The 14479-nt window shown below is 36.2% G+C and overlaps 1 protein-coding gene across 1 annotated transcript; it reads left to right on the top strand.

The window, feature by feature from the left end:
• The first annotated feature begins 2346 nt into the window (after window positions 1-2346).
• Window positions 2347-10249, top strand: PDK1 (pyruvate dehydrogenase kinase 1). The gene is made up of 10 exons (XM_010713749.3): window positions 2347-2504; window positions 3934-4005; window positions 4654-4838; window positions 5082-5171; window positions 5413-5490; window positions 6152-6228; window positions 6903-7001; window positions 7756-7866; window positions 8967-9080; window positions 9202-10249. Exons 1-10 carry the CDS (start codon window positions 2395-2397, stop codon window positions 9340-9342), a joined length of 1077 nt encoding a protein of 358 aa, XP_010712051.1. The 5' UTR covers window positions 2347-2394; the 3' UTR covers window positions 9343-10249.
• The last annotated feature ends 4230 nt before the right edge of the window (window positions 10250-14479 follow it).

Raw genomic sequence — 14479 nt, 5'->3', positions numbered from 1 at the left:
GGAGGTGCTCGGCACGGGACGGCGGGCCCGGCCAGCTCCTGCGCTCCGTGCCGCTGCTTAACGCCGGCCTCGTGGCAGAACCGGCTTCGGCTTCTGCTTCCTTCCTCCAGAACAGAGCCCAGACGGCTCCTTACCCAGAGACAAAAGTGAGGCAAGGTTTAAATTCAGCTGGAAACTCGAGATCCGGCTGTCACAGAGGTGGTTTGGTGTTCCGCCAAGCTGCAGCGCTGGGGAGGAGCTGGGGACAGCTGGTACCGATGACAGCTGGTACTTGCTAACGCGGCGACCGAAAAGACACGCTGGTGAAGCCTGCTGAAAGCTGGCGGCACGCGGGCTTTACGGAGCGCAGGAAACTGGAACGCTGGCGGAGCGGGCGGCTGGAACCATTGCGGCTGCTCTGCAGTCACGTGCCTGTCCCCGGCATAAACACCAAGGGCTGCGTGCTTGGGAATGTGTGCGAGAGGGAGCAGAAAGCAAACGCCAAGAGCCAGGCTGGGAATCTGGCCTTGAAAATGAATAAATTGGCAGCGGGATGCTCAGTCTGACTGATGCTCCATGCTAAAACTGCAAATATCGCTCCCAGGGTTGAGGAGTACTTGGAATGAAAAGGAATCTATTGTAGGCGCTGCTCTGCTTCCAAGGCCGTGCAGAGGAAGATCTGCAAGTGATACTGGAAGGCCTTCATCAGTCCTCAGTGTTGAGCCATACTGCAGTAGGTCCTGTTTCTGTAAGCAGAGCAGCGTCATAAGCTGTATGTTAACGTATAACTAGTAAACAGCTGTACTGATCTTTATATTTCTGTAAGTAAAACATAACCGAGAACTAACTCTGGAACCCCAGACTTCCTACATAGGAAGATTTAAACAGATTCTTTTAAGTATCCTCTTGCTGTATCTGGCCATTCAATGTTCATACATTACAATAAAATGGACCCATGTTTACCGTTCCAGATTTTTACAGGAACCTCGCTGTAGTCTTTGCTGCTATTCTATTAAGCAAAGAACCTTGCAATTCGAAGTGAGTTTTGACCTCTGTTGTTTTACTACTAGAATACCAACAAGATCATTTTTGCCTTAATATCATTATTTATTTTCAAGGTGTGGTATTTACCATGTCAAAAGGGAGGCCACTTTCTTGCTATTATTACCTTGACATAAGGTAATCTTGAAGACTGTTGTTTTAAAAATCTGCTTTTCTCGTTTTTGTTTCAATCAGTCTAGTAAATGAAGTATTCTGTAAGCAAATTTTGGTCTTAATTTTACACGTCAGTTGTATCTTGGGTTGTATCTGCGCAGTGTTTTCTGTAGGGGCCTCATCAGTTCTTTGCATAGATAGATTGTAACTGCATGGGGAAACAAAGCCATTTGCCCATTCACTGAAATCTTGTTTACCTTAAGCTGTCTTCTAATTTTGACCCAGGACTGTGATGTGACCTCTAGAGGCAAAGCTACTTTGCAGAATGTCATTTGCCAAGTGCGTGGGGGCAATTAAAGATTTTGGTTTCATTCTTATACTTTCAATTGCACTAGTTCATGGAATTTTTACCTGAGAATAGGGAAAGGCCAGTAACAGTCATGTCAGAAATGCAACCTGTCTAGGGAAAAGAATGAGGCTTCTGGGCAGAGCTTGTATGTAAACACTGTGTAGTACTAGTAAGCGCCATCTTCTTCTCCAACTTCCCCTTATCATATTGAAGGACTGAACTGAGCAAAAACACCAAAGAGATAATTCTTAGGAGTTCCCCGTTGTGAAACACCAAAACTGAGGTAGGTACTTCACAGCAGTACATAACCTAGTTAAGCTTAGATACCATTGATGCGGCATTGCTGAAATGTCAGCATTTCTTACCCTCTTTGCCTCCCCCCTCCTCCTTTCTGACTTAGTAAAACAAGCGTTGTGGAAGTGAATTTATGCCTTGACTTAATAACTGTATATAAGTGACATGTAGACAGACTCCAGCAAGTAGCCTCCCATGCTGGTTTCATTTGCTTTTCATGAATGACGTATCGTTTCATCAGTGGTAGTTAGTCAATGTTCGCTACACATGAAACAAGCAATTTAATTAGATAGAAGTCTTATTTAAAGTTGAATGATACGGGGCCAGCAGTTCTTGCTGTAGTTACTCTTAAATATTCAAGATTGTCCTTATCTTTACAGAGCTGGTAGATTTCATTATGAGTTAACAGTTTTAAATCTAAGTGTACTGCTGCCTTGAAAGAAACATTGGCATACCAGACTGTCTGAGTCAACTTTAAAACCTAAGTAGAGGCCTCTTAGGCAAGAACATAAGGGTATGTGTAGCACTTTACCATAAATGCTGACTTTAATGTTGTCAAACTCTTTTTTTTTTTTTTGGTCCCAGGATCTGAAAATGCCTGTGAAAAGACTTCATTTATGTTTCTGCGACAAGAGCTGCCTGTAAGATTAGCAAACATAATGAAGGAAATAAGCCTGCTTCCAGACAATCTTCTCAGAACACCTTCAGTTCAGCTGGTGCAGAGTTGGTAAGAGGTGTTACTTAATTCCTTCAAGGGTAACTTTCTTTATATACACAGCTGGAGAAGCAACTCATTAAATTCTACAGAAAGAAGTACTTAATGTGCTCTTCACATGAACATTATATAGAATGAGTAAATATCCCAATGGGACAGAAACTAAATTTGAAGACTTGGGAAAAAACAAACAAAAAAAAACCCTGCAGGAGCAATTAGATAACTGACAAGGGAATTAAAAATCATTAACTATTCATACTGTCGTGTATGAGAATTCAGTAATAACAAAAATCCACCAGAGCAGTGCTTAATAGAGAACTTACCTAAAATGAAGAAGCTAGCTGAAGAAACCAACAGAAGTGTCTAAATGCACAAAATGCTTGCAAAAGGGAATAGAAACTTGTCTAAAAGACAGGTTATTGCAGACTGAGAGTAAGGATGGAGAAAATAAGAAAACAATAGAAAGCTCCCGAAACCAGAGCACAGCAGGATCAATACAAGGCTATTAAAATTAAAAAGCTGTCCTTTGAAAAGTAAAATTTGCTTTTAAGTAAGGAGTTTAAGCATCAATTTTTGCTAGATGGAAGTAAAACAAAGGGATTGCTTGGCAACTGCTAATGGCACGTAGTGTTCTGGAAAAGGATTTTAACATTAGGAGAACGGTCTGCCATTGAATGAGTAGGGTTGATTTGGTGACTGAGTATAAAAAGAGATGTCAGTGTAGATGAAGGCTCTCAAAGAAACATGAAAGCTTAAATTCTTGTGGTACTAAATTATATTGACAAAATGGAGAATTAATTCCACTTGGACAAATACAAAGCAGAGAGCAACCTCCTCCCCTTCTATGCTTACTCACAATCAAAAATTTTGGTGCAGCTGTGGATATTTTTCTGAATGTCAGTTTATGGACAAGAAGGCAAATAGTGTTAGGAGCTAAGTAACCAGTGTGGTAGAGGAGAATGTAACTGCACCACTATGTTAGTTCATTATTTCTCTGAATCACATGCAGTTTTCGTCACTCCATCCTGAACAGAAAAGTCCAGGAGGGATAATCAAAGGGCTGGAACAGTTTCTGTGCATGGGGAAATTCTTTGGCTTGGAGATGGCAGAAATATTTAAATCATGAAAAGGATAAATTGGATAAATTTTCTAATAACAGGAGCCAACTAGGGCTGCAAATAGGTGATCAGACAGTGGGTTTAAAATGGAAGGAAGATTGATTATGCATTTTAATTAAATTGTGGAATTCATTGCTCTGGAAATTTTGGAAGAAAACATCAGGAATGCATTCAGAAATATCTAACAAAATTCACAGGTGATAGATCTGTGGGATATATCAAACAAAATTACTTAGATGTGGCCAGTCTTAGAGTATTGCTAACCAGAGGGAACCAAGGAGGTATATTAGCACTGGTCTGTGTCATGTTTCTTTCATTTAAAGGTATGTCCAAAGTCTTCAGGAGATCCTTGACTTTAAAGACAAAAGTTCAGAAGATTTGGGGGCTATTCACAGGTAAGGACCTGTCATATATATCAATTCTAATGTTATATATAAAGACTGGCAGGAAAAAAAGTGGCTTAAAGAAATTTCAGCTATCTTCAGTTATCTAGGTAAGAATCACAGTAACGTTATCCCTTACCCCCTGGAAGGATGGAACACTCAAACATGGAACAAAGCACTTTTATGCCATATCATTCTGCTCTTGGGGCTTTTTTTGTTACACTGAGGAAGCTATGAATACATTAAATTTAACCAAATTTTTACCAGTTCTTTGCAACATTGTCAGTGCTGTATGGAACTTTTCATCTGTGGATTGGATTTCATGATTATTGGCTGACCATAGCTACCATTTGACAGGCATGGGATGATTTGCATGAACATGGTTGGCACAGTTTTCTCTGCTTTTGGCATTAATCAATAAAATAATGGTAAGTAAACAGTAAGTGTTTAAATCATCACCACTGGTGGCACCATTATTGACTGAGTGCAAGTTGCATGGAATTATTTATATGCTATAAGGACTGGGCTGTCTTCTCACTGCAGTAGGCAGACCCGTGGTACTTCTGTACACAACCGTCTTCATTTTCACGGGCAGATACTCAGTTTGCCAGAGGATTAAATTCACTTGAAAATGAACACCTAACAACGTATTAATTTTAGTTTTACAGATACCGTGATAAAAATACGCAATCGGCACAATGATGTAATTCCTACTATGGCTCAAGGAGTAATAGAATACAAGGAAAGCTTTGGCATTGATCCAGTGACCTCACAGAATGTGCAGTATTTTTTAGACCGTTTCTACATGAGTCGCATTTCAATTAGAATGCTCCTTAATCAACACTGTAAGTGCTGTTGTTGAAGGGAGGGGGACACAGTACCTGTAGTACATCAGTATTTTCCCTTCATTTTTAAGTGCTTAATACTTCTTCAACACTTCTTAAAAATATTTATTAATGAGTCTTTTAAATACAGTAAATATTAGAATTACAGATTGTCTTTAAATTTGTGTTTAGCAAAAATGAAGATATAAACTAGAATTGTAGAAATTATGTTGGATATTAAAAAATACTGTCTTTTTTTGGCAGCTTTACTGTTTGGTGGAAAAATTAATCCAGCTCATCCAAAACACATTGGAAGCATTGATCCTAGCTGCAATGTTGTTGGAGTTATTAGAGGTAAATCCAGAGAAGAACAAGAATTCTGAAAACTTGCATGAACAGAGTCTGAGAGCCAATATGCATCTTGGAACAAAAATTTAAATTAAAGGTTTCTCCTAGAAACATTTTGTGAGAAGATACAAAGTCTCACTGGCAGTGCACAGTGTTTTCAATTATGGTTTTCTTCTTTGCAAACTGTAAAGGGGAAAGGAAAAACCAGAGGGGGAAATGTAACTTTCTGTGTATTTATTTCTTACAGACGGCTATGAAAGTGCCAAGAGTCTTTGTGATTTATATTACATGAGCTCTCCAGAACTTGTCCTTGAAGAGTTGAATAGTAAGTGAATGTGGGATGAGACACTTTCCTGAATGTAATGATAGCTGCTTCTGAATTAGCTGGTAAAATGTTCTCTTTTCACTTTTTATATAGTTAATATGTAGAAATCTAATATACATTTGGATATTATGTCCTCTACTGCATACTTTTTAAAAAAAAAACCTGACAGAAGGCTTCCCCTTTTCCATATTACACACTTATACTTGCAGTCAGATACAACATAGTCAAGTCACTTTAAAAAATTACTTGAGCCCCTTGTTTGTGACTTGAAAACATTTGCAACTGTATACCTGTGACCTCAGAGGTCTGCTGCCCTTCCCATAGTCCTGCTGAATGCTAAAGAGCCTTTCTAACACTGCTTCCCGGAGTGCTTCTCAAGTTAGTACAAGTTCAGACAGACCTACGAAAACAATCTAAGTTGCTTCTACAAGTAAATGAAAAAGCCAGTGTACTCTGGGCATTCCCATCTAGTGGAAGGTGTCCCTGCACGTGGCAGTGGGGTTGAAACTAGATGGCCTTCAAGGTCCCATCTAACCCAAGCCATTCTATTAAATTTTCTTTCTCTTGCAAATTCTCTTAACAGTACATGTATACATGCTGAATTACTACATAGAGGTTGCCCAGTTTTCCTTTTAAATATTCAGACTTTTTTTTTCTGCAGTTAAATCACCAGGACAGCCCATGCAAGTGGTGTATGTACCATCCCACCTCTATCACATGGTTTTCGAACTTTTCAAGGTCTGTTGAATTACCATTACACAATTCTTTTACACAATTTGTTTGTTTAGTAAGATTGTATTTGTTTGACTTTCTGAACCAATTCTAGATAGCAGAGTATTTTTGCAAATGCAAGCTTTTAACATTTTAATGGTGGGAAAATAATTAAAAGCTGTACTATTTAGACAAATAATAACTGCATAGGAAGTGACTATCTTTCTCCTTTGCCTAACAACTGAAAACTGACATCTCGAGTAGACAAAAAAAAAGGTCTTAAAGTGTATAGAGTTAATAAAGCAAGTGAGAATAATATTCGTAACTTTGGGGACACTTCTAACATTTGTAGCAGGCCCTATATAAATTTCTTCTAGGAGATACTTCTATCCTAGACATTTCTTGGATCTTTGTGTCCTATTGCATATAGAACGCATTATAAAGATTTCTACAAATTTAACATTTAGATGTTTATTCTAAACAGTTTTAATAACTCTAGCCTGCGTAATTCTAATAAATTATACAAATCTTGATACTGAATAAACCAGAAGTATTCAAAAAATTATTTTAAAACTATATTTTTTGTCCCAATTCTGAAATACATAATAAAATTAACTTACTTTCCTAAATTGATCTTTGTCTTAAAATAATAAACTAAGAGGTAAGAATAGCCTTTAAGTTCTCATACTTGAAAATTGCAGAACGCAATGAGAGCCACCATGGAACATAACGCTGATCGATGCATTTATCCTCCAATTCATGTACATGTCACCTTGGGAAACGAGGATTTAACTGTTAAGGTACTTACTTCTTGTTAATATTATATCAAAGGTTATTTTGATTATTGTTTTGCTCGTGCCTAGCTTATACATGACCATGACTGAAAACAAAGCGGCATCTTTCTGTAGCTGTCATGGCAGCATTCTGTAAGCCAAAATGCTCTACTGAAGGTGTGAAACAACTCAAAAAAGAGAAATAAGCATTGTATATTCCATGCCGACTAAATCTGCCTGAAGTACGGTTTTGCAGACTAATATATTTTTCATATGTACGACATTGATTTGGATTTCAAAGATCAGTAGCAAGCACTGGCTTAGGTTTAACAAGCCTCTAGTAAAACAACTCTTTGGACTTGCTCCTTCAGCAATGAGTTTTAATATATTGTCTTTCATTGGAAGTAGTTCTAAATAATAAAGATGAAAAGTGATGACAGTACCTGTCACTTGTTGAAATCAGTAGATATAAATATTAATTTCAGACAAAAGAGTTATGAACAAGATAAAAGCAACGCAAAATTTAAGTAGAACTTTCAAGAGATTCTGGATATTTTTAATGATGGTGTTTTATTCAGTTGGTTTACATAAGGAATGATAGGGAAGAATTCATCTGTTTCTTGCTATAGCTGAGAGGTGGGAATTTAAGAAGACCATCATTTTCTAGGGACAACTTTGTATTATATTTTACCTGAATTTTCTCTGGATCATTGTTTGAGAGATGCTGTCTTTTATAAAACTCATTGAAGAACATAATGCTACGTGTTTCTTCTTGTTCCAGATGAGTGATCGTGGTGGAGGTGTTCCTATGAGGAAAATTGACAGACTATTCAACTATATGTATTCAACAGCACCGCGTCCACGTGTTGAGACATCTCGAGCTACACCTTTGGTATATGAATCTTTTATACCTTGTCATTTTGAATGTGAGTAATAATCACAAAAGAAACCATTCAGCCAAAGTCACGAAGTACTGGTTTTATACAATGTGTATGACCATTTGGATGTTACAGCTTAATTCAAATATTTTCTTGAAAAATCTGGTAATTTTATGAAATCCTAAATCACTAACAACTATTTAAATGTAAATACTCTGTTCTTCTGTATCAAACATAGAGACGAACTACATCAAGCAGAACAACTAGCTATACTGCATACAAATGCAAGACTCTGAATTCTTCTAATGATCACTGGAAGAAAGGGGGAAAAAACACTATAGCATCAGTTTTGAATCAAATCCATAGTTTCAGCTGTGCCATGTAGTCAGTGGTACCATTCCCCAGTAAGAATGACAGTACACAGATATGATGGGGTAGATGAAGAATCTACTTCAGCCTCATGGTCTCATGTGAACTTAACATATGCATGTGAAATACAGTAAGAAGCTCTGAACAGCTTTCTTGAATTTGTTCTCTCTGATAGTAGCACTGAAAATGTAGCACTTGTTAAGGAGTTTTAACAGTTTTCTGCGCTTAGATGACTGTGCAACTCACTAGATAACAGATCTTGACATAAAACCAGGGTAGTATTCTTAGAGAAATTCTTTCTCAAATACAGTAGATTAAATACATATATGCTTAACAATTCAGGCTGCATCCTACTGCTACAGACAGGGCTTGACAGAATTGTAGCACAAGCTATAAATTCTCATTAGTTTCTTCTTGAACCTTCTTCTGTATACTGATGATGAAACATACCTGACTTAAGAAACACTTAAGATCAGCAGCGCTGTAAGGCACTCAATACAGTTTATTCTTGAAAAAAGCTACTAAAATACAAGAACTGTTATCTAGCAGCTCTGTCTGTCTAAGGAATAAAACAGTTTTCTCCTCGTACTCACAGGTTAACAGTGTTTTTTTCCTCTTTCTGGGGTGAATTTCTTACTGTCAAACATTACTCTTAGACCCTCTGTTTACCTTTTAAATTAAAAGCTACCAAAACCAACCACTGACTGATGCTGTTAATAAAAATATACTTTTTCTCCTGAATCAGGCTGGATTTGGTTATGGCTTGCCCATATCACGCCTGTATGCACAATACTTCCAAGGAGACCTGAAACTGTATTCTTTAGAAGGTTATGGCACAGATGCAGTTATTTACATAAAGGTATGATATATCATTTCACTTTACCATTCTAATTTTATCATCAATACTATTAGTGAATCTTTGTTCTGTTATTTTTTCATTAAAAAAAAAAAAAGTTTGTTGTGGTCTTACCTATTTACAGGCCTTATCAACAGAATCAGTCGAAAGACTCCCTGTGTACAATAAAGCAGCCTGGAAACATTATAAAGCAAACCATGAAGCAGATGACTGGTGTGTGCCAAGCAGTGAGCCAAAGGACATGACTACTTTTCGCAGTACATAGCTTTTTGCTCAACAGTTCCTAAGGTGTATGTATGTCACGTGAAGGGAATTTAAAAGTCCCTGGTTTATATCAAGATGCTGAGCCACGTTTGATCTGTGAAAATCATTCTAAAGGGAATAACAAAGCTTAAATCTACTACTTTCTTTCCTGGAATTTAAGAAAAAAAGTAATAAGCTGTTCATACTTTTTACAAAGGTCATGCTTAATTTGTTCCACCTTCTATTAATGACTACGTTCTGTAGTTAAATCAAGGGAGCATTACTTTCAAGTTTTATAGAGACCAATGTAACCTATTTCATATCTACTGAGAAATGTATTAGGTCATATGATTACAACATTTTTTTTAGTGGAACTATTGAAAAAGCTTGCCAGAGTATTTTTCCATTATGCAGTGTTAGAAGATTAATGAATCATTCATTTAATAAACATTAAGGAGCTTGTTGCTGTACCTTTGCACCTGTATGGAGCTTTCTGTTTCTTGATTTTAAATATGCTGAAGCCTAATTTTGCAAAGTTAGAAATGTTATCTATACACTAAACATTTTTTTCCACAGCTTTAGAAACCACACATAGGTCTTTAGGAATAATAGTTTAAAAAAAAAGTCAGTTCTAGCTGCTACCACTGGTATAATGTATCTCAGGTCAGTGGTATCAGTAGTATTTCTTTGGTGGTAATGTGAATATTTAATGTGTGATAAACTTACCTTTCCTTGATTATTGTGAATTAGTAAGTAGCGTTTGCTTGTGTACAGTAAAGGTTTGCTGTCTTACATTTGCTTATATTTCTATAGGTAATATCAAACCACAGTATCAGTGTTCTAGCCCTAGTGAGATCTCAGACTCTGAGGTATGTCAGGTTACAGCTGTAAATTAAAAATATTTTTTAATAAACATTTTTTAAACGTTACTGTTAGTAGGGAATCTCTATTAATTGGATAATAGAAACTACTTTCTCAGGAGTATTTTAAAATATGTGGAATTAGCAGGTTTTGAAAATACCTTTGTAGTTGTGGTGGGCTTCTGGCTTCATTTATCTAGTAGCTCGAGGTCATACTATAATGCAAATAAGCTAAGCAGAACATGTTCATCAGGCAAAGGCAAACTGTCAGAACACTGGGGATTGACCAACCATTACATTTCAGGTACACAGTCTTTCAGTAAGGGATTCAGCTTCTCTTAATGGCTAGTATTCCAGCTTTGTTGAAGTCAAACTCATCTGTATTGTATTTTTATATCATTCCTGAGCATTTTAGGAGTGAAACAGTTAAAGACCTTTAGAATTAAGCCTTTTCCCTCAGGTAACTCATTGCATATACTCTTGTAATTTAGTCATGCAGCAGACATGCATAATTGCTCTCAGAAAGTGTGAGCCTAAATTTTACTAGGTTACTTGTGCCGTGCAGAGCACAAGGTGAGATACCACAAGTGAAGGGCATAGCTGGTACATGAGAACTTGCAGTCACGCTGTTCTAGCTGTAGCTGAGCCGGGCTAAAGATTATCACCTGCTACTCCCTAGTGTCAATTTGCAAAACAATAAAATGCTTTTATACTCTTTTCAAGCTAACATGGGTCACTTTAACAGGAGGAAGTTACAAAATGGCTACATATGTAGTTAAACTAACACTCGGAGGGAGGATTAAATAATCCTAACTAGAACAGTACGGTTAGCTGCTCTCCACTCAAGCTTGGGGACACTTACGTCCCTGTTTTATTTTCTGACACGGACATGAGTTCATGACTGAAATCTCTTTCAGTCTGCATGGCTAAAACGAGGGGAAGATAGAGCTGCTCTCTTCAACCCTGTAAGAGGATGAATGTGAGAAATTCTACATATTGTAGAATGGGCCTTGTACAAAAGTTAGAGGGAGTGTTTGCAGCTATTTGCTGAACTAAAGCTTAAGGTTACAGCAACAGTTTTTAAAAACAGCTCTGAAGCTGAACATTCTTCTAGCTCTCTTGCAGTTTTAAATATTTAAATAACTAAATTGAGCAATTTTAGTAATATCTGGGAATCAAAAACAAAATCACTTTTTCCCTGTGAAGTTCTTTAAACATTGGTATTGAATGGTGGTATTGAAATAAAAGCTCTTTCATGCTCTCAGCTAGCTACCTATTGAATTCTGATTATTAGAAAGATTTGCCCTGTAATTATACTCCTCTCTCCTTACCCAACACCCAAGTGATTGTGGTAAAAACACAAATGTAGCAGTGTATTGCTTTACAGCATTTAACCCTACTCATGAGTTTGATCAATTAGTTTTGATTTATATAGAAGTTCAGAAGGTGATATTTTTGTTTAACATTTTCATTGCTGTAACTGCAGTCATCATTACCACAGTTTACAGTGAAGTGGTGTGCTAGCTCAGCAACCAAAGTGCTGAGATTAATAGTTTTGTATGAAAATGAGCTCAGTCTTGCACTGTAAAATTAATCTTTCTTTGTGTTAATTTTTCTGAAAGAATCACTACACTTATTCATTAAAAATGTTTTTAAAATTACACTTTTGGTTGGGTGATTTTGTTCATAACTAAACAAGTTCTGTAGAAACAGACTTCCTATTCAGCATCTCACAGATGTTGAAATCCGTGGTCTGCGATAAGCTGTTCTTATGCTCGGGTGCCAGGTGAATTTAGCATCTCTGCTATAGCCCCGAGTTGGCTGCAACAGCCCTGTATGCAAGCAAGTCATCATTTCCACTAGTCTTCCTGAGAAACAAGCTCTTCACTGAGTGCAGCACTGAACTCAGAAGACTTAAAGAAAAGAGATAACACACAGATGTATTCCCTGCTCTGGCTGAAAGCACTGAATTGAGAAATAGACATCCTTGACGGGACAACAGAAAGCACAGTTTCAGTTGTGCAATTCTAAGCATTTGATAATTCCGTACTTCTAGTTCCCTTTATCAGTAGGGCAGCGATCCTCCCTGGTTCAAGGTCTGAATTTGGAGTACAAACTCAAAGCTACAAGAGACAAAGTAAATAAGTTAATTACATTCTCAAGATTTCTTAATGAACACAACTGAAAATAGAGCCTTTCTTTAGAAGTAATTATTACCAAGATTCTTAAACTTTATTTTGGAAATGTATAGTGTGCAGAAGCATTTTCACACCATCCCTTTGCTGGAGTTCCCAAGACAGTTATACAAAAAAAGGAAAATAAAGACTTGTGAAACACCAACAGTGAAGTTCATACATTTAATTACAATGAAAAACAGTCCATAGATTTAAAGGAGAACTTGGTCCACATACACAAATGATATAAGTTTTGTTCTAGTCCATTTTATGGTGGAATTGATACTTTGTTTCTGAAATAATCTAATTAAAGAAGTGCTGTTACAGTATCTATAAAACAGTATGTAAATATACAAAACACCCAATTCATGTTCTAAACTACATGGCGTATCAAATCCTCCTTTAAAGAGAAATAATCTGTAGTCTACAATTGAACATATTTAAATACAATGCAGAAACCCAGTGCTTCAGTGATAGTTTTTCTACCGTTCTTCCCTTGATATTTTAAGTTTGAAAAACAGTAAAGTTTAAAATTAGCAAATATATAAATTTGGTCCGCAAAAAACTTGTAGCAAGTAGAAAAGAGAAATACATGTATTGCAAATCGATCTTATTTGTAGCATAAATCTATAAAACTATGTATTATTTAGGAAAAAATAGGTTAAAAAAGATCTTATTTATAGGTTTAACCCTTGTCCCAATATCATAAAGGTAGTGTACAGAAAAATTAATATTATGATTAGTGTATGTAGTTTGTGAAAACTACTTCATACTTCTTGTTATTTTCTCAGTAAATTGCAACACATGGAATTCAAGAACAATGTGCTACTTCAGTGGACTTAGTGTGAAAATGAATCATCCCAGAAATACAGGAATTTAAAGAAAATACTCCATAAATTTGAAATACATGCTTTCTTAAATTAATTTGACATTACTGTTTTTTTTTTGTTTGGTTGGTTTGTTTTGTTTTTGTTTTTAAACACTTTTCTCTATACATCTTTAGTGGCAACAGATCAACAGACTGTCACAAACTGAATTTGTTGGCAGGATTTTTCTATTGTCCCTCTACCAGATTCAACTCTATTAAATGCTAGTTGAGTAATATTGGAATGATTTTAAATATAGTATTCTACTTTCCACAAATGTGTAGAAACTTCAATTAAGAAGGCTTATGAGATCTTAGAAGCACAAATATTACTTAAGGCGGGAAGTTAAATTACTATTAGTACAGGCAGTCAACTAGAAATGAAAATACTGAAAATATTTCATTTTATTGGGTTGTAATGGGGAGGGACTATAATTAAAAAGTAAAAAACAAAAACAACAACAACAAAAAAAAACCAACAAAACAAACCTAACATATTAAACTGTTGCACTTTCCCTTCTCCCCTTAATTGTACAATTATATACAAACCTGCTGGATTTCCTCAGAATGATACAAGTATGAACTAAGATTAAAGGCAGGGTCACATTAGCAGCTGGATTCAAGAGTGGTTACCACTCTGGCAGTCTTGCGTACTTCTCTCTCTTTCTTCTGAACTTTTTCCTTCTGTTTTTCCAGTTTTTCTTGTGTTTTCCTAATATCCTTAATTTTTTTCTTTATTGTTGATCGGTCATTTTGACTGGAAACTCCCAAAGCCTTTAAGGGTTAAAAGAAAAAGAGCACTTTGTTATTAGTTTTTCCAACAGCACTATCAACAGTACTTAATCAAGAACAGTTTAAGGAGGGTTTTTTTTTGTTTTTTTTTTTAAATATATACTGCAGAAATTTATATTCAGTTACTACTCTTAAACTTCTGTTAAACACTTTTATTATTTTTTTTTTTAATTAGGAATGCTGTTGAACTCAGTCCAGCCAGCAGTGTTTTTTAAATGCTTGAGAAAAATCCAGTCCATGAAAGCTCATTCTAGGAAGTTCATGTTTCTTTTAAGGTTGCATCATGTAGATTAAAAGAAATAAGTAAAGCAGCTTAGTAACTAAAGACATCTTCACTACCGATGGTGAAGACTTTAAGAGTGTTAAAAATGAAGACCAAACCAAGTATTCACATAAAAGGAAGATGGGTCAGCTCTTTAAAATCTGAAATCTTTGGAATCTTTGTGTCATTCCTGAGAAGAAAAATTT

The sequence above is a fragment of the Meleagris gallopavo genome, chromosome 7, assembly GCF_000146605.3.
Source record: "Meleagris gallopavo isolate NT-WF06-2002-E0010 breed Aviagen turkey brand Nicholas breeding stock chromosome 7, Turkey_5.1, whole genome shotgun sequence".
Classification (NCBI taxonomy): Eukaryota; Metazoa; Chordata; class Aves; order Galliformes; family Phasianidae; genus Meleagris; species Meleagris gallopavo.
The sequence above is the reverse complement of the archived record's forward strand: the minus strand, read 5'-3'. Positions and strand labels throughout refer to the sequence as shown.

What these genes read in the sequence shown, in the direction of transcription:
- PDK1 (XM_010713749.3), top strand. Translation starts at nt 2,395, where the DNA reads ATGTTTCTGCGACAAGAGCTGCCTGTAAGATTAGCAAACATAATGAAG. An exon ending in TGTCCTTGAAGAGTTGAATA is followed by an intron (nt 5,491 to 6,151) that starts GTAAGTGAATGT and finishes TTTTTTCTGCAG; the next exon opens with TTAAATCACCAGGACAGCCC. An exon ending in TGGTTTTCGAACTTTTCAAG is followed by an intron (nt 6,229 to 6,902) that starts GTCTGTTGAATT and finishes TGAAAATTGCAG; the next exon opens with AACGCAATGAGAGCCACCAT.